Below are 19,997 nucleotides of genomic sequence, written 5' to 3' on the forward strand. Positions count from 1 at the left end.
AGTAACTTTAGGAAAACTTCAACTAAGCCCTCTATATAAGGAAAGTCATTAGGGTATGTAACACATGGCAGCATTACCCCTTTAGCCTTGACTTACGTAGATTACGACCTGGCATTTGTTCTAGCTTATAAAAACGTAAAAATGAAGGTCCTATCCTTGCATCGTATACCAGATAAGTAAGTTAATGCCACTGATACTTTGTACGAAAACAAATATCTGCTATTAAAACAGAAAGTGAGGTGAGTTTTGGGTTTGGTGTGGATTCATGAGTAGCCTAAATAATGGCCCTATCCGCAGCTTACATGGATTATTTTCATGGATCTTTTCGAAAGCAACGAAGCAAATGACGCAGGAGAACATGAAATTATTTGTGATGGTAGACCACTCTTAGATTTAGATAACGCTGACGATTTTAGTGATCTATATAAAGGAATATTAGCGAAAATGAGTGCATTTTTTTGATATTTTTAGAATTCAAGTGAGGGAGTAGGCTTTGAAATCGGTATTAATAGAACTAATCCAGTCAAATTAGAATAAATGAGAATAACGTGGTGAATGTTTGGATGAGAAAATTAAGCAAGTGGATATCTTTCCCTACTTAGGTAACAACATTAGTTAGGAGTGCGAATGCAGTGAGGATTAAAAAAGATTTTCCCAACAGTTCAGACATGATTTTATAGGATTGGATAGACCTAAAAATTAAGACAATTTACTGCTTGCATTTCTTGAAGGACCATCTGTAATTGCCTCACTCGAAATCTAAGAGACTCCGCATAGTTGAGTCTTATCTGTTGCGGTCTTGTGCCAGCTCTTTGGCAAGCCGGATCCGCAGATCTCCCAAATCTGCCAAATTTAGGTTGTTTTTGAGTGTTGTCTATCCATTTTCAATTAGCCGCCTGGTCACCTTAGCCAACCAGGCACAAGAGTAGACAGAAGCACTTGATTAATGATGCGGTCATTGGATCTTGCAAAGAAATAGCCAAGTTCACGTAGTCTTCTCTGTTTGACAATCGTGACTATTTCATAAATGACGGTGGAGCTGTGAGCAGATGGCTTTTGCTGTTTTGATTCTGCTCTGTGCTTCAAGGTCACAAGCTCCACGAGAGTTTATTAGTGATTCAAGGTAAGTGATGCTGTCAACTTTCTCCATTTCTTGTCCATAATGTACAAGCGGATACTCCCACTGTATACACAGGTCAATGAATTTGCTTTTGGTTGTGTTGATCTTCATATCCAGTAGCTACCCAATAGCACCCGAATGCTTTAGAGGTCAAATTTTTGAATAATATGCCACCTCGGTGTCTGCGACAGTCACTTTTCCCCCTCCTTGAATATTCGGATTATTTTTGGCACATTTCAATTAGACGGCAAGGCTTTCTTTTCTCATAGGCAATAGCAGATCCACTACAAGGTGGGGAGAGGCCTTGTAGACTTAAAGAAGAGGACCGTTTTCACCCGGCTACTTTGTTTTTTAGAAGCTGATGAAGTTGAGTATCTATGAGGCTAGTGTGCCAGGTAGATTTCATATGCAGGTTTTTCCGCTGTTTGTCGCAGCATGAGGGTCGCATCTTGCCCACTTGTATTCGGATCAAGCAAGTTTTTGAAGTAACTTCTCCTTTGATCTAGTTTACCTTGTAGATCAGACATCGCGTCTCCTTGAGAGTCTTTTCAAAGACAAGGGACAAGTGACGTTTTCCAGTTGTTTCTTGCCGATCTAGAACCAAGATTTTAGGGTGCCAGTAGCGGGAGTAGCAACATTGGTCAGTTATGATCTGAAATATGGGCACTTCCAAATGTAGATGAAAATTAGCTAGATATTTTTTGGAGGAAGTCTCAAAAGGTGATTTTAGGTACCCGTTTAGATGACTGTAAATCGAATAGTAGGCACTTTGAAAAGAATGGGATGATCCCAATTTCTTTGCTTGTAATGAAAGAAAGGTTAGAATCATCGAGGAGTTGCATTGGTTAGCAGTTCTAATGTATTAGAAGAGAGCTGAAGGATATTTGCCAAAATCAATTGGACATATTTGAGTTTGTCTCTATATTGTGTATGAAAGCTACGAAAAATAAATCTCATGCCGGAGAAATTCAAAGCTTTTCCCGAGTATAACGTTAAAGCTGCTGGAAGAAGACCATAACCAAGAGAACTGTGAATAATACCAAAGACAGGCAAGGATATCCCGCATAATGACCCGGTCTAAGATCGAATTCATAATTGCAAAAAACACTTTTTGACTCAAGGAACCCAGCAGCCTCAAATCAGTAGCTTTTTATGTTCATAGTTCGATTGGGACTGAGTTACAGGATGTTGAGTTGAATGGAATTGAGCTGAATAAGATTGAGCTGAATGGGACTGAATTAAAGGGTTGAGTTAAACGAAGTTTGAGTTGAATAAGGGTTGACTTAAATGGGTAAAGTTGAACGGAATTGAGATAAATGTGGATTGAGTTACTCGCACATCAGCTTTTTAAAATGCTTATTGAAAAGAGATACAAGAATTGTTGGCCTAAAATTACTCAGGGATTTGCAATCCTATGTATATTGTAGTATTTCATTTATGATGATATATGTAAGGCATGACTTTTTACAAAAAATTTCGCCACAATTTCTGGTGCGATCTGTATAATTTCCGAAAAAGTTCTTTGTGGAAAAATTTTTGTCATAATGTCAGTTGTGATCTGTATAATCATTTGTATATTTACAATATCTGTAAAATCTTTTACAATATATTTTGACGTAATGTCTGGTGCAGCCTGTATAAATGTCATTTTTATACTATTGTTTGGCCGTGCTTTGAGTTTTATACCTTATACTTTCTTTCCTAATGAGTAGATTCTTTGGTACTTTGTCTGATAAACAAACCATATTCAAGAATCGCGCAGTGTAAGATATAACAGCAACCGCTTTGCCTCATCAAAATGAGTTAGGATTTCTTTATTTTGAGTGAGAAAACCTACGAAGTAGTTATATTTTAATTAAATATTTAAAATATAGAGGTGGTCAGGGTTTCGGTTCGGCTAGGTATTAAATGTAATGCAGTCTGTGCGGCCTTAATTACATAATTCTTTGTCTTACTTCCCATAATTTGTTTCTAAAGTATCATTTAATCATCATATTTTGGTAGTTTTCATTAGGTGGCCTAACTTTACTTCTCAGAGTGTGTTTCCTTTAACAGACAAGTACCGATTCTTTTATGATCAAAATGCATAGCCTACTTAACCTTTTAGTCATAAATTATGTCTCTGATAGCTTTTAGAGACATAAATCACGTAGCTCTGGCTAGAAAAGTTTAAATAGTTCACTTTAGTTGTGCCCCTGCCTCCCAGTGAAATCGTGCGAACGCCCATGTCTGTATATGTCATCGAATTTTGAACACAAATAGAAGTGTTGCTGCGCCAAGCGAGTTTCAAAAAAGCTGCTTCTAATCTTCATTCTAACTTGAAACGCATATAGAAACAAACCTGCTTTCAACCTTCACTGTAATTGGCCAATTATAAAGCTTGTGTCTGAAAGTCAAGATGCCCCACCCCACCAAAATTAGGCACGAGATATTGATTATCAGAAAAAATCGGAGGTAATGCACTAGCTATCTTTTAATAGAGACATGTTACTTCTATTCTAGGCGTTTAATCCCCAGAAAATACCCCCCCCCCCTAGAAAATACCACCTTTAGAAAATACCCTCTCGTGGAAAATACCCCCACCCCTGTTGAAAATACCCCACATACCCCCTGTGGACAATCCCCCCGGAAAACACCCTCTCCGGAAAATACCCCTCCCCCCACAGAAAATAAGGTTTTCAAATTTGAAAATTTTATTTGAGTTGTTTTTTGTTTCGTTGATAAGTGCTAAGGAATGGGAAAAAGAGGCATTTACATACCAAAGTATCTTAAAAACTTAAAAAAAAAAGGCAAATCCGTTTTGTTGAAAAGACTTCCATATGAACCTCTGCAATTTTTGGCAGTAGCGGGTGCCAAATTAAAAAAGAAGAAAAAACAAATGTAGGCAAACAATCATCAAAATTGAGCGAAAAACATATGACACCAAAAAGTTTAAGAAGGTTTGGCTTTCCTTTGGAAAAATAGTTGGCTTTGGGAACCAACAAATTCTTATTGTTTAATTTTTTACGGGCGAAAGTGTTGTTAAATTCTACAAGATTGTTTTTCTTATCTTCAAAGGCCAAAAGAACCACAAATCACCAATAATAAATAAATGAAACCCAAAACTAAAAGAAATTACAAAAGATAACCTAGTCAAACTCAAACCGATCAAAAATTAAAAGGAGTAGGTCTGACAACACCCATGTATTCTCAAAACGAGAACATAACTTGAATTTTACTAAAAAAAACAAATAACCGTGTATTGTCAGTTTAATATACATGTTCTGATATTTATTCCTTATAGTCTTAATAATTCTTAATTTATTAAAGTCAAAAAAGTGAAAATACTTAAAATGTATTTTTTTCCAGCAAAGGGCAAATTATGTTCTGGTCTTGAGGAGGTGTGGGGGTTGTTAGCCCTGCTCATGTTAATTTTTGCTCATTTTGAGTATGAATCGGTTATTTATTTTAATTTCGGTTCGTTTCGGGTTTAATTCATTTTTTTATGTTCATTTGCGGTACTTTTACGCTTGGAAAAGTGTTTGTTATTTCTAATCATTTTTGACTTAATGAGACTCTTTACTATTCTTTGACAAACTTTCTTTGTGGAAAAAGATTTTAAATTGATTTCTGATCATTTTTTATTGGTATAGTCATTTTCTATAAACAAAAATTTTCTATCTTTTTGTTTTTTTTTAATATTAAACTCCATTTTTATTTTGAAGATTATCTGACTTTATTTCTGCTCATTTTTGGTTTAATGGGACTCTTTACTTTTCTTTAAAAAACTTGTTCCGTATGTTTTTCATTAGCAAATACTATCTGTAAGCAATTAAATAAAAAGAAGAAGTTTTTCAGTTGAAAGTAAGGAGTAACATCAAACCTCAAAACGAACAGAAATTATTATGTATATGAAAGGGGTTGCTTTCTCCTCAGGCTCTTTACGCTAGAGTTTTTTTTATAGGATTTTAAAACAAAGCTTATTATTCTAATTAAATTGTGTTTCAGGAATCGTTCTTAAATAATGAGGACAAAGTCAAAACTTAAGGTAAAGAACAAGGTCTTGTGGAAGCGGCAACTCCTTTCATATATGTAATAATTTGCGTTTGTTTTAAGTTTTGACGTTGCTCCTTACTTTCGGTTGAAAAAACTTCTTTTGTTAATTTAATTTCTGATCGTTTACAAATAATACCGGGAAATCTAGCTCTCTCCACGAAAATTCCGGTACTTGTGTATTATACACCGCTCACTCAAGCTTACGATGTGTAAAACTCGAGAACAAACTGGTTTCTTTGTTACTTTAGAAACAAATTTGGGCTATATATTTGCACATAGGGGAGAGGGAGTAAAGTATAGTGAGTCAGTATGCAAAATGTATTAGGTATAATTATTCTGCCTATTATGAAGCAAGAATCGTTTTCTGACTTCAAACTGTTCAACTACATTATTCCCCCCTTAAAAACAAGCATATAGGCTACTCCAAATTATATATTTCCCATCTACTCTGTCACTTGTCTTTGCCTTGTCTCATGCTAAGCTGAAAGAAAGTAACGAATAAAACGATTTGTTCTGGAGTTTTACACAACGTAAACTTAAGGGAGTGGCATATAATACACAAGTTCCAAATTCCCCCCCCTAAGGAAAATATAAAAACAAAACTGAAATAAAATCCTCAAATTCGGAATACCTTATTTTCCAGTGGGGGGGTATTTTCCACGGGGGGTATTTTCTGGAGGTTGGTATTTCCAGGGAGGCATTTTTTGGGAGGGTATTTTCCGGGAGTTTATTTTCCACAGGGGGGTATTTCCCAGTTTTTTTGGAGGGGGTATTTCTTACGGAAGGGTTATTTTCTGGTGGGTATTTTCTAAGGGGTAAACGTCAGTCACCATACCTTCAGTGTATAACTATTTTTTCTCCAATCACTTTGCAAGGTAGAGATGGTTTTTGGAACCTTTAGAGGTGGCTTATTCGGTTACAAACTAAAACTTTAGTGCCCCTTTGAAGGATCGAAAGTATTTGGAGCACAAACAGCCCCCCTCTTCTGTGGCCTTTTTCGGCACGTGCTCTCCCTTAGCCCTAAGACATTTTAATCTCAGAATAGTCTAGAAGTCCAATAAAAATGTCTCCAGTGATGACACCATCCTCACAGCTCTGGGGGAAGGGCCATAAATTATGCAACTTGCAAAATATTTTCTGATAACTCTTATAGTTGAAAAAGGGGACATGTCGGATTTTAGTTCTTCGATTGGCTTGAAACTTTTAGTGGTTGTACTGCGGGCCAAGAAGAATCCACATTTTTCGGAGAGGAGGGATGATTAATCATTTTGGAACTTATAGCCGTTGCTCCTTCGACCAAGAGGAGCTCCATATCCAGACAAAATTATTTGGGGATAAGTGTCCGAAAAAAAAACTAGGCCAAAAAAGGGGGAAGAAATGTCTTTGCGATTGGTCTACAATTTTTTTTTCGTAAGTGAGCGAGATAAGAGGATCCTAATTCAAAAGGAAACTTTTTAGCTGAAACTTTCAAAGCATGCAGACATGGCCAAAGGAGTTCCCGTGAATGAAGACATAAAATTCAAAAAAAAATTGGCTGCATCAGTTTGTTCTGCGAGATTATCTGAAAAAACAGCTTTTTTGCTTTTGGCTTGAAAATTCCAGGGCATTTATACGGGCACAAGTAAACCCCAATGAAGACAAAAAATATTTTAAAAGAATTTGGTTGTATTGATTCATGACATCCACAGTTTTGAATCCTTTGTCTTAAGACAATATTAAAAATTCTTTATTTTTCAAAGAACTGAAGGTGGAAGAGAGGGGAGCACATGCAAATAATAATCGTTATGCCTAGATCTTCTATAAAACTGAAGACTCGAAAATGCAGTTTTTTTATATATTAAATAAAAAAAAAATATTTTTTCGACTGAAAGTAAGGAGTAACATTAAAACTCAAAACGAACATAAATTATTACCCATATGAGGGGGTTTGTCCCCACTTCAAGACCTCACTCTTCACGAAAAAGTTTTTTTTAATATTAAAAAAAACTTCTTATTGTTCTAATTAAAGGACCTTTGAGTTTCAGGAATCATTCTTAAGGAATTGGGATAAATATTCAAACTTTAGCGCAAAGAGCGATGTTGAAGAGGGGGCAACTCTCCTCATATGGGTAAAAATTTCTGTTCGTTTTAAGTTTTTGTGTTCCTCCTTACTTTCAGATGAAAAAAAAACTTTTTTTCAATTATTTCTGATGGTTTTTAGCTAGTGCCAGGAATTCCGGCTCCAACTCCACGGAAAAATCCCCCTTCCCAGGGGAAGATCCTCAACATAATTCAAACCTGGTAGAGATTTACCCCGGACAATTATCTTAACTTCTCCACGCGTAAGATTGAGTCGGCAAAAGGAAAATAAGACAAATAAAAATAATTTCGTATAGGAATTCTGGCAAATTTCCTCAAGGGTAAAATTGCACCTATAAAATTAACTCCCCGGAAAATTCGCTCCCCGTGGAAAGTTCTCCCCTTGGAAAACCCTCCAAGAAGAAAATCTACACCCCCCCCTCCACCCCAAAAATATATGCATTCTTCCCAAGAACAAATAGTATATGCATACAATAGGCATAAAACTTAAATACCTTCCCCCAGTGGCTGTGGGGGTCAAGTTATATCCAAAGGCATGGTTATTGGTCCTGTCAACTATGCAGACAAAATGGCAATCTCAAGATTTTGATTAGACGAATTTAGGAGAAAAGGGCCATGGGAGAGGGCCTGGTTACCCTCCAATATTTTGATCACTTAAAAAGGACATTGGAACCTCTAGTTTAAGTTCGAACGAGCCCCCTACCGATATTCTATATTCTAGGACTATTGGGCCATTATAATCACTCTTTGAAAAAGAACAACAAATAACCACATATCCGATTATCTTTCTTCTGGCAAAAAATACAAAACTCCACATTTTTGCAGATAGGAGGTTGAAACCTCTACAGTAGGGTTCTGTGATATGTTTAATATGTTGGTGTGATTTTCATTAAGAATCCATGGCTTTTAGGGGATGTTTCTCCCCTTCTTAAGAAATCAGGCAGATTTTCTCAGGCTCGTAGCCTTTGATAGGCAATAATAAACTTAACGAGCTTTATATATTTAGAATCAACTTAATAAGGTGATTCTTTTGATATATCTATTGGCATCAAAATCCCATATTTTAGAGTTTTGGCTACTATTCAGCCGCGTATAATCTTCCAGTTCTAAGGTGAGTAACCTAGGCATCCGTAACATCGTCTTATTGACATGACCTGGTCAAGCGTGATTTTGGTCTGGCTCGGGCAAAAATTTGATTTTTATCTTTTTTGAGGTAGGCAAGCAAGTCGAATCAGAGGTAATTTTTCCTATGGCTTTTCATATCACCCTGATGTCCGAGGGCTTTCTCAACGTAATTCATCAAGGATTATCTTCCACGAGGTTAAAATCTCTGCTATCACGTCTTCTGGCATTGCTTCTTGATTAGGGTGTAACTAATTTTACACAAAAGCTGCTATTTTGGAGGTATGCCAACATATTGTGTAATCAGTTTTTTTTTCTATATTGCTAAAATGATAAATGGTGATTACATATAATTTACTTCAGCGCTGCGTTTGCCGGAAGAACATTTATGACAGATGTAATTTGCCACTTTAAGCGCCGACAAGATCAACGGGCTTTAAAACATGGCTTTGTTAAGATTAGCTTAAAAAACGCATCTACAGAATTTTTCTACTAAGAAGAGTAATAAGCTATATCAAATCCGAAATGAGCATATGTGATTCCCAATTATTTTCCACGTTTCCAGCTTGATTAGTTAAGCTTAATTTTCTTGACGCAATTCGATGTGCACAAACAACAACACACAACAGTTTAATTTTATATATAGGTTTGATAATAACAAATTAGTCTCCATCCTTTAAAAAAAAAGCTGTCTCAGCACTTCGGTCGTTACAAATTTACCCTATTTTCCAAATTCTTGTGAATGTGCACACAAAACTGCACACACAAATTTGACACTTTTTCTTCTACAAAAAACAAATGGTTTCAACAATTTTTTTTATAAAGCTTACTTCGTCCGCACTTTGACACCTCCCTCCAACCGCAATGGTCAGTAGCTCGGGCCTTTGGCCCTCGCAAATGTATCATATTTACCAAATGTTACTTCTTTTTCTGTTTGCAAATGCAAATGCATGCCCCGTGGTAGCTTAGATCCAACTCGAGCTCATAGATTACCAAGCAGAGAACAATCCCGCTGTTTCACATTGGGGCTACTATTTTCCCAGTTTTTCCTGGCCTTTTTTATGCAAATGAGTGGTAGGGGGAAGTGGGCCTCTCCCGCTTCCCCCTGAGCAGACCTTTTCAATACAAACTTTAACACACACATTATATATTTCTCAGATGTACAAACCTTTCTGTCGTTTACAGTCAAATAAACGTCAGCACAAACTAATCAATTCTGGAACTTCTTCAATTCAAAGCAACAAAGTATACTTTCCTGAAATAGTTTTAGTTTTATAATGAAGAAAATTGTTTCCATATTAGTATCTAAATTAGCCACTAAATTCTTTTGTGTTATATTTCAAGGAAGATAAAGGTGACGATGACAGCTTTTTTTAGGGGATTTTTAGGACGTAAATTGTTTTGCTGATTAGACTAGGAGGTAAAGGCCCTTTACCACCATTATAGTACTGCCTTTGCTTTTAAATGATTTATATCGTAGATGTCAGCTAAATATGCAACAAATTTATAATTTGGGCGGGGCACATATATTCACTGAGCGGTCAACTAAAGGGGATTATTGTAAGAATTGCGTTGGTGTATCATGAAATTCGGAGAAAACTAAGTCCAAAGGTTCGGAATTATCAAATTGGAAAAATACTACAAAACGTTTTATCAACTCACACTAATTGCCCCGTCATTTAATCGGACAATGATTTATCCATCAGACGTAGCAGCGACCTTTTGAAAATCTTCATTACTTAGTCTTCGCTGGAGACGAAGTATTACTCAGACCATAGCGGATACGAAATTGAAAGTAACAATCAAAAGCAGAACAATCATAACTTCATAGCAGAACAATCAAAAACGTTTATACTATCATAATGAAATATAATAATTATTTTAGAGTTGATTTTTATGATGGGTTAGTAAATTCACATACCACTCTTTTTTTAAGTTTAGCTTCAGGAGCCAAAACAGAACCTAAAGAAACGAAAAAAAATTAGATTTCTAACTAAATTAGTCGGATTTCTTCTAAAAATGAATTATACAAACTGAGTTTGAAGCTAATATACAATGCATATTGTATTTTGAAACCATGGTTCTGAAAACATGTACTGAATCGAAACAAAAAGAAGAAAAGCTACCGACTGTGCTATTTTTTTCTTATTAATGAAGCTAGATAAATCAGACAATCAATTTATTAAACCAATAGAATCACCGAAAAAACATTTCAACATGCACTCTTATGTCAGACTCTATGGCCAAGTAAAAAAACAGTGGAGAAACAAAAAATAAAAAAAATACATTAACAAATTCATCATTATACATGCACACTTTTCAGAGACTCAACCCAGGACAAAAAAAAATTAAAGAAAGGAAAAAAGTACAATGTTTAAAAGACTGAAACATTAAGTGACTTTAAGAGACCCCCTCCTAAAAAAGAATAAAATCCCCCTCAGGACCCCAAAAAAGACAGAGAACTATCACATTAATTAAAGATATATCCAATCATATATTTGAAACTAAGCCACGAGAAATGCTGATCAAAAGTCAAACAACCATCACAACAGAAAATTCTAACCCAGGTAAAATTCATCTGTCCCAAAAAAAAAATAAAATTAATAAACATAAGTCATCAAGACATTAAAAAATATTCTTACATTAACAAATGTTATTCTTTCGTTTATCACTTAAGTACTGTCCCCTTCTGAAATCTCACTTTCATGTCTGTATTTAATTCCTTTGGCACTGTATTTTTAAAATTTTGAAGCCGAAAGGAACCAAATTTAATTTTCAGGTTTATGGGGATGCTTTTTCTCTCCACAAAAGTCTTTGTAGGCCGCAGTGTGTGACCGTCTGCTGTATTCAGCCAGCAGGCCGCGTGTTGTGTCGAGCTAATTGAAACACTAAGGCTTTACGTTGTAATTTCATTCTATCTGAATAAAATAGGCAATCATGCATCCAAGATTGGACCCAATTCTTTATATTCTAGCCCCCAGGCTTCTAATGAGTGGTAGTTCAGTTTCAAACGGTAAGCTGTGGCAATATACAATTTAAACGAGTCCGAATACAATTTTTGACTTTATACCTCTAGTTCTCTGCTTTATAACGATATTACTGGAAACAAAACATGTTCTGCTGGATGGGTTTGTCTGCATTAAAATAAAAAAAAAGAACAGAGGCTTTAGTATGCCATTTATCGAGACACTGTGGTGCAAGTGGCCAAACTTTTAACGCTTTCGTGGGCGCTAGTGCTTTTTGAGGACACTTTGCCTTAACTTAGTGTGTCTGTCCTATCTGCCGAACAGTTTCAAACGCTAGGAAAGGTGGCAGTCAATATCAGGAATATTTATTGTGCTTACACACAAAAGGTGAGTTCAAATTCTGAATTTTTCTGTATCTAATCTAAAAGTTTTTGATTTGCGTGAATTTTTCTCCAGAATTAACTAGCCTGTTTCTGTGTGCGCTAGTTCCTCTTTTATGTTTTACAAGCATTTATAATAGGAATTGTGGCCATTTTCTCTTTGTCCCTTCATGAGGACATTGCTCGAATTTGTTTCTGATGCAAAATCACCACTGTCTAAGTCTGAGGACATTGCCCTACTAACAGTGATAAATCTGGAGTGGTATCTTACCCTGGAACTTGACATGATCACTCTGATTTAGGTAGACGATTATCATGTTCATTATGTCCACGTTTAAGTGTTGTGTCCGTTTGTTGTCTACCGTAATAGTAATTTGACCGATAAAGAAGCCATTAAAATCATATTTGATGAGGAAAGTGACATCAATTTTGAAGAGACAAATGTAGATCTTACAAGTGACGAAGAGGACGGTCGAGACCCAACCTGGGTCTCATCTAAAGTTGTAGGCAATTTCTTCGATCACAATGTAATTACTCAACCGAGTTCCGAGTTTTTTTTTCTGAAAGCGATTCAAATGACGAAGACACACCACCTTCCTCACAAAGGATAAGAACTTATTCTAGTAAGCAGCCAGCTGTTAATATATCAATCAAGCCAACAGATAGCTGTGACACGGTTAGGAGAAACTATCCTACGCCCTCAGTAAGCAGTGTTGCCAGGAAAACTAAAGTTAAGAGGGTGATGATATGGGAAATAGTGGGGATAACCCTATTGGATCAAATGTACCCCCTTTTACTGAAGAGCACAGTGTCCTCTTAAATCCAAATGAAGAGGCAGGCGCTGTTGATTATTCTGAAAGATTGATGACATCTGAAATCCTGGAGATGATGATCCGCGAGTCTAATTGGTACGCTAAGAGAAAAAATGACTGTGAGCTTGGTCTTACAGTTGCATTTATCTTGGCTGTTTATTGGTGATGAGCAACGGTCGCTATCCAAGGCCTGAGAGCTATTGGTCCAGGTCTTTGCAACTACCGCTTGTAGCCGACTACATATCTAGCAAGCGTTTTAAAATATCCGTGAATGCCTGCATTTCACATGCCAGGCAAAAAGCAACGGAGACATGTATTATAAGATAAAGCCTTTCTTCGAGCTTCTTCTCAGTACAAACGAATCCGCCTTGTCTAATGAAGAATATAATTCGGTTGATGAAATGATGTTACCTTTCAAAGGCAGGAGTAGCCTAAAACAATGCATGACGTCAAAACCGATGAAATGGGGCTTTGAGATTTGAATGCGTTCAGGTATGTCATGATACGTTTACGACTTCAAAACTTAACCAGGGAAGCAGCCATAGCACTCAGATCTCCAAACATGGCTTAGGTAGTGGTGTTGCTATTCGTCTTTGTCGTGGTTTTGAAAAAAAGAATGCGAAGTTGTATTTTGACAGCTTCTTCACTTCAATCACTATCGTAGAAACATTAGCAAAAGGAAATGTTTAAAGAGTCGGTACACTGCGTGCAAACAGACTTACGGTGACGCTACGACGATACAACGCTACGATCAAACTGGTCAGAGAGAAAGAAATGAAAAAAAAGACCGAGGATCCGCCTCACATTCAACGTCAGCGGAAGGCATCACTGTGTTGCGGTGGAAAGACAACACCCTTGTTAGCCTATGCTCTTCATACGCTGGGTGCCATCCAGTTGATATTGTAGAGAGATGGAACAGCTCAGAGAAGAAGAAAGTAGGCGTTGAAAGACCATTCTCTGTCAATGAACACAATAAATGCATGGGAAATTTTGACCTCTTGGACTCTCTCACATCATGCTATAAGAATAATTTTAAGAACAAGAGGTGGTATATGCGACTATTTCATCATTTTATTGATGTTATTGTTGTCAATTCCTGCATTATTCATCGTAAACTTGTGCCTGGAACCAAACCTAACTTTCTGGAATCCAAGCGTCTGTCGCAGTGTCGCTTTTGACCAAGGACATGGCTAGGGTGCGCACAAGTCCTGGGCGTCCAGGTCTTCTGTCTCTTCCAAAGTGGACTGTGACCCAAGGTTGGATGGAATGTCAGGGTATTAGCCACCAAAACCCGAAAAGAAAAACTCATCGAGATGCCGCGGGCAGATCTGCAAACATAAAACACGTTTTGAGTGAAAAAAGTGCCAAACTCCTGTTTGCCCTGAATGCTTTGAACCTTTTCACATACGTCCATAATGGGCAGCGTCCATATATGAGGACACTTTTAAAATTAATATTTTTTTCATTTTTTATGTCTTAACTGAATAAATATCTGAAATCTTCACTATTTTTTGGTCAGGAAAAAATGTCTTCAAAATATGACTCCGAAAGATTTTGAAATTCACCCGCAAGAGGGTTAACTTAACGTCATCTAAGAAAGTCCTGTCATTGCTTACGTATCACACATAAAAAAGGAGGAGAAATACCGCTAAAATTAGCACGACTTAGTTTCCTCCTCCGGAAAAAAAATGTAGAAAACGAAAGGTCGAAAATTCTATATTTTGCCAATTCAAATTTTATCCCCGATTCTCCTAAACAAATTTTCTGATTCCCCTTCCTAAAATTATGGCTGGATTATTAATTTCATTACAGCTAAAAGTTTCCCTTTGTGACAAGAACAGATGTGAAGTAGTTTTTCCGACTTAGATGTTCTTCCTAAGACACTTCGACAAACTAAGTAGTGAACAATAGGGTGGCTTCTTCATTTGAAACAAAGTTAATTTATGGCTTGTCAAACAGAAACTTTGAAATATCTCACAGATTAAATTTTCACTAAATTTGAGATCTTTTTGTTGCTTTTGCTTTGTTTGAATGTCTGTCCAAGTACTGTGGGAAAGAATTAATCTAAAAGTTACGATGTGAATTCACCACGGCAAGGCTCTGACCAGATTCTATCTTTTGTGATAAGATATTGTAAGCTACGCAAGAAAGTGTTATAAGAAAATGCTAGCTAAGCATATCTTAAGTATAATAAATACATATCAGTTGGTGCTTGTTACCCTTAAAAAATGGCTTGCTTTTAATGACTTATGTCTTTCATATAGAACAATTATTTCAATTACCTAAAACAAGGAGGAGTGAGGTGGACTTGGGGACGAAAAGTTAGGAGGGAGGTGGGGTCGACCTGCCAGACAAGCATACATAAAGGTTGATGCTTGGGCAGGGGTTACATTAAAATAATAGCGAGAGAAAAAAGTTGCCAGATAAGGGTTTGTATGTAGGAAAAAACCTTGCAGCTTAGAATTTTGTTTAAATCTTCAGATTATTTCAATATTTCATATAATTTCTTAAATTTTTCAGGATCTTTTCCGTTATACCAGTATCGCTAGGCCTATTAAAATGTATTTTTTTACTCATTTGCTCTACGCCAAAACAAAAATAGAGGCACTTTTAAATTGCTATTTTTATGCTCTTTTTATGGTTAAAGTTTTGTTTGTGACAATTCAGCTCCCTCCCCTTATGGTCCCATAAATAGCCCTAGCCTGTTTACAAAAGTAACATGATATGAAGAAGGTGTTACTAGCTTCCTTGTTATATATTTATTTTTTGTTCTTACCATTGCTTGATCCGTTGTAAAACTGGTTACCCTGTGTAGACGTATTTTGCCTATTTAGTTTGTTTTTATATTTAGGCCAATCCTCAAAATTGTTGAGCCCCTATCTCCAACAATTTATTTGTATGTTTCTGGTCAGCTTAAATTCTCTGTGCAAGAGTGTCTAGAAACAAATCAAGATTAATAAACAAGTTAACTGCAAAGATACCCTGTTGGGAGTGAGCTTCTGACAGTTCTTTTTCTACGCCTGGAAATTTTTATTGGACATCAAATCGAACTGAGTGCAATGCCGCATAAAAGTTACAGACGTAAGCAAAAAAGATACAGACGTAAATACGTTATGTAGGTAAGTTACAGTAGTTATAGGCTAACAGAGACGTAGTAACCTTTGGATATTTCCGTATTAAGAAAAAACCTCCAGATTTGGCTCCATCAATTAGCTAGTGCTCATACTGCCAGCCGTACTCAATCGTATGAACCGGTACACTTACGGTTTTTCCAAATGAGTTTCTAGTTGGAGAAAATTAGCTGACATTGCTGCCTTTAGCTGTGTTTTAATAACCTTGAATTTTTACAAGCTCTTTCACAACTGGCTTGTGAGAAAGACAAATTTAAGGCCGTGATTAAGTGAACTGATGGAACTCGAAAATCCCATGTTAAAATCGAAACTTTATATTTAAAAAGTACTCAAGTATTCATTGGCGGAAGATACCGCTTTTAATATCAGGCCGTAGCTTCTTGAAGATGCTACAAAATGTTTGCTAGGATTTTGCTCTATTTCCTCTAACTGCTTAGAAATCTTAGAAAATGTCTCGCTCTTTTTCACAAGTGTGCTTTATGAAGGATATTGCTTTTAGAACAAAATCGGTACTATCATGAGCAGAAGACAATAACCTGTAAGATGATTGCAACCATTTTTTGATGTATTTTCATGTTTTCGAACAGTCCCATAAAATATTTTCAGCTGCCTGAAATTTTTAGTTTTTTGACAGAAGGAATCGTTTCAGATCGCCATTAACACCACTAGAGACCAGATTGACAAGCTGGTATAACAACCCTGCTATTTCTGCGAATGAATAAGTACTATTTGAAGGGTTTTTGACAATCGACAGTCTCAGAGAATTGAGAGACAGAAGGCTACCCTAACTTTGATTTGATTAATTGACCTAACAAATGATTTGAAGGATAAAATTCCGGGAAGCCTTTTAGAAAGTTAATAAGGAACTTTATGCTATATACAGCGCTTTTGCAACCCATAGACTCTTCTTTTTTTTCCTCTTTAGCACACTGGTGCTCGCAGTCAAACAATTAATGGTGAATTCAAGGATTATTCGAATATTGTCGAAGTTTCAAAAAAATTCATATTTTCATCCCAGAATTAGATTTTTACTTATCAAAGCTTTGTTATCAATGTATTTTTAAGGTAGGGCTAAATCAAGCTGAATCCAGAGTAGACCTATCCCCTCCCCCCTTTTGTGTTTTCATGCATGGCAATCGAAGCCCTAAATATATTTAAAATGTAATATATATACAAGACCAAATATTACAATCAAGTGCATCCAGACAATTTAGGCCATATAGCGGTGTCGACTTTCTCACAGATGTTAAATCTTTCATAAGAGACGTCACTTAAGATTTTGAATAAAAGTAGCATTTTTATTTGGATGCAATACAAAAAAATAATTAAGGAGCCAAGGTAGCAACTCATGCCTCAAGGGTGGTAATTGTTAAGATGCGACGAACCTCAGGAGAAGCAGCATCTCAAGTTCATGGGCAGTATTTCGTGATGATTTTGTTCACGATTAGAAGCAGTATATATTATCGGATCGTGATACAACCACGTGCTTCTCTATGTTAATGAGTGAATCGTGATCAAATTCTTCCATTTTTCCGATGACGTCATTTCCGATAATAGCTTAAAACTGTAGAATTGTTGACGTTCACCGTAATGGAGTCTTTGAAATTAATTGTTCTTGTTCAAACGGTAAATTAGCTTTTTTCTTTCATTGGTGTAACTGGAATGAAATTTATTAAACAGAAAGCTGACGCACGTAGGCTCTACGTCAACAGCCTCGGAGATATTTAAGTATTGGTTTCGTAAAATAAATTAGTCATATTTAATCATCTGTGTTAAAATGGAATTCTTTGGTATAATCACTGCCTCTAATGGCGAAGGGAGATGACAGGGAAAATTGTAAAGGATAGAATTCCAGATGATGGGCTTCATTCTATCGTGAAAGCCCAGCCGTGCAAAGGGGGGAGGGCAGCCAGGGCAACTTCCCCAGGCACCCTGTCTGGAGAGGGGGTACCGTGGCTGGTGGTTGCCTACTTTTATCAAGTTTTTCATTATGATTCGACTTTTTGCTTATATTTGAGTCGGGAGGGGCGCTCTAATTAAAAGCAATTGAGCTAGGTAAATTAAACAGTTCAGTAATAGATATAAGTCCCAAACTGTGCCTGGCAATTTTTTTCCAAAATCTCATTCATGTTTCTTACCTATTTCTAAGGCTCAAAAGATTGCATAGAAGACAGGTCTCTACTTGTCTTAAATATGATAATCAAATAAAAAAAGGTGCATAGCTTGTAGATGTAAAAAAAAATTTTCTCTGGGCAGTGACCTTCTTTAGCTCTAGTTAGAGTCTCCTTTTCTTTGAATAATTTTCAAATTCACAAATTGAATAATTTTAGCAGGATTTTCAACCATATTAGGATTTGTCTTTTCCAAACTTAATACATTTTAATCTTTAAACCTTATAAATCAGGATTTAGCCAGGGTATGAGATTCGAAACAGTTTTTTCGCTCCTCCTTTGCGCTCCAGGTCTACGTCTGAAACTTCTATTCTTGTAATACAAAATCTGTCAAACTTGAGCAAAGGTCAGTGCCCTTTTTGGAGGCAGATCACTCAAATTCTTTCAGGAACATAACTTTTTCTTTGGATCCATTAATGAAACTTTCATTCACCCAATTCAGCTACCGTCTTAGATAGCAAAAAGCCCAGCAGCTAGAATGTTACGTAAAAAGTACTTCTCATTTAAAAAATGATGAAAATCAGAAGTGTTTGCATTTCATTTTAAAGTATTTAATTTTCAATTCCTCTTAATTCCAAGGATATAAGCCTAGAATTGGAGCTGTTGAGAAGGAAACATGTAAGAAAAAAAATTACTGCAGAAAATTGTAGTTAGCACAGTTTTACTGTTATTCCATGTGATTTATCCCCAACCCCTACTAATGTGCAAATATATAGCCCAAATTACGTATTTCCCGTGTATTTTGCCATGCGTCTTGCTTAAACCCATGTACTCGTAATTACAATATAATGTGACAAAATCAAGAAACAGAAAAACACATGAGAAATATATAATTTGGGCTATATTTTTGCACATTAGGGGAAGGGTTGGGGGTAAAGTATAGTAGAAGTGCAGATAGAATATGCTCACTACAATTATTATGCACATTATGAAGTTAGAATTGTTTTCTTAGTATGTTTACTTCTCAAAGGCCCAAATTCTAGGCTTATACTGTTCCAAGCACCATATCTCTCACAAGGAAAAACGAATACAGTTGTTTCCGACCAAATCTATTTGTAAAAAAAAAAAAAAATCCGTATGATTTTTAAACATGATTTGTTTCCTTGGTGCTGCAGAAGAAGCGGCTGCCCTCTGTCACGCTTTGTGGATACCATTACTTGCATATTTTAACGCCTTTCTACCTAGATAAAGCTAAAGCTTAATTTTTGTTCTTAATTCCTTAAAAAAGTCTAAAATTTATGTGACTTTCCGCCTGTGAGTCTGTTCCGTTCCATTCAAGTGATTTCAAATCTTAGTCGTTATATAACTAATAAAGAAGCTTAAAATTAGAATCCGACGTCGGAAAAACGATGCCATTTCGGGATTTTGTGAATTATATCCGTGATTTTGTTTAAAAAAAAAAAACTGTTTTGAAATTACTTTAATGACCAGTAAAAAGGTTTACGAACTTTTAGGATGGGAGGCTACTTTGAAATTGGAAGACCGCTTTCATACGAAACGGATTTACTTATTTAGATTCAGAATATTTTATGGTAATAGTCAAGAGTGGTTACATAGCAATACTTATACATTTGTGTACGATAAGAATTTTCTCCTTTCGATCAGATGGCACTTCATGGTATTAGGCCAGTTATGGTAAGTCCAATTCTTATAAAGAATGTATATATATGTATATACTGCTACTACATGCAGCACCAAGCCACCGTTTTTTTTTAAAAGAAAATGGGTAATGGCCGTGGATTGTCAATTTAATTGACATATACTGATATTTATTCCTTAAAATTTTCATAACCTCTTATTTATTAAAATAAAAAAAATGAAAAAATTTTTAACGTGTTTTGTTTTCAGTAAAGTGCAAATTATGTTCTGGTCTTGAGACAGCATGGGGATTATCAGCCGTATTAAATTTTGCTTGTTGTAAGTTTGACTCGGCTATTTTGTTATAATTTCTGTTCGTTTTGAGATTCATTTATTTATTGATAATGCTTTGTGGCAGTTCTACACTTGAAAGATAATTTGACTTTATTTCCGCTTATTTTTGGCTTAATGGAGTTCTTTATTTTTATTAGAAAAACTTGTTTTGTGGAAAAGTTTTTTGAATTAATTTCTGTTCGTATTGACATTTCAGTTTTTTCTATAAGCAACAATAGTTTCGGTTGCTATTTGTATGCTGGAGAAGTT

At 35.9% G+C, this 19,997-nt stretch overlaps 1 protein-coding gene and 1 long non-coding RNA gene across 4 annotated transcripts in view; one reads left to right on the plus strand and one right to left on the minus strand.

Annotated features, from left to right (window-relative positions):
* LOC136036105 (uncharacterized) overlaps positions 1–19,997 on the minus strand; it is a 164,093-nt gene that overhangs the window by 26,817 nt on the left and 117,279 nt on the right. The window lies entirely within an intron of this gene.
* Positions 1–19,997, plus strand: part of LOC136036104 (protein spaetzle 3-like) — a 60,739-nt gene that overhangs the window by 8,411 nt on the left and 32,331 nt on the right. Inside the window, exon 1 of one of the 3 annotated variants that reach the window (XM_065718107.1) lies at positions 17,064–17,271. The exons of 1 other annotated variant lie outside the window; for it this stretch is intronic. In XM_065718107.1, the coding sequence (XP_065574179.1) occupies positions 17,236–17,271 (36 nt within the window). In that variant the 5' untranslated portion in view covers positions 17,064–17,235. Of the gene's footprint in view, positions 1–17,063; positions 17,272–19,275; positions 19,452–19,997 lie in introns of those variants that run through there. One more of the 3 variants, XM_065718108.1, reaches the window with a different exon arrangement.

This window comes from Artemia franciscana, chromosome 15 (assembly GCF_032884065.1).
Source record: "Artemia franciscana chromosome 15, ASM3288406v1, whole genome shotgun sequence".
NCBI lineage: Eukaryota > Metazoa > Arthropoda > Branchiopoda > Anostraca > Artemiidae > Artemia > Artemia franciscana.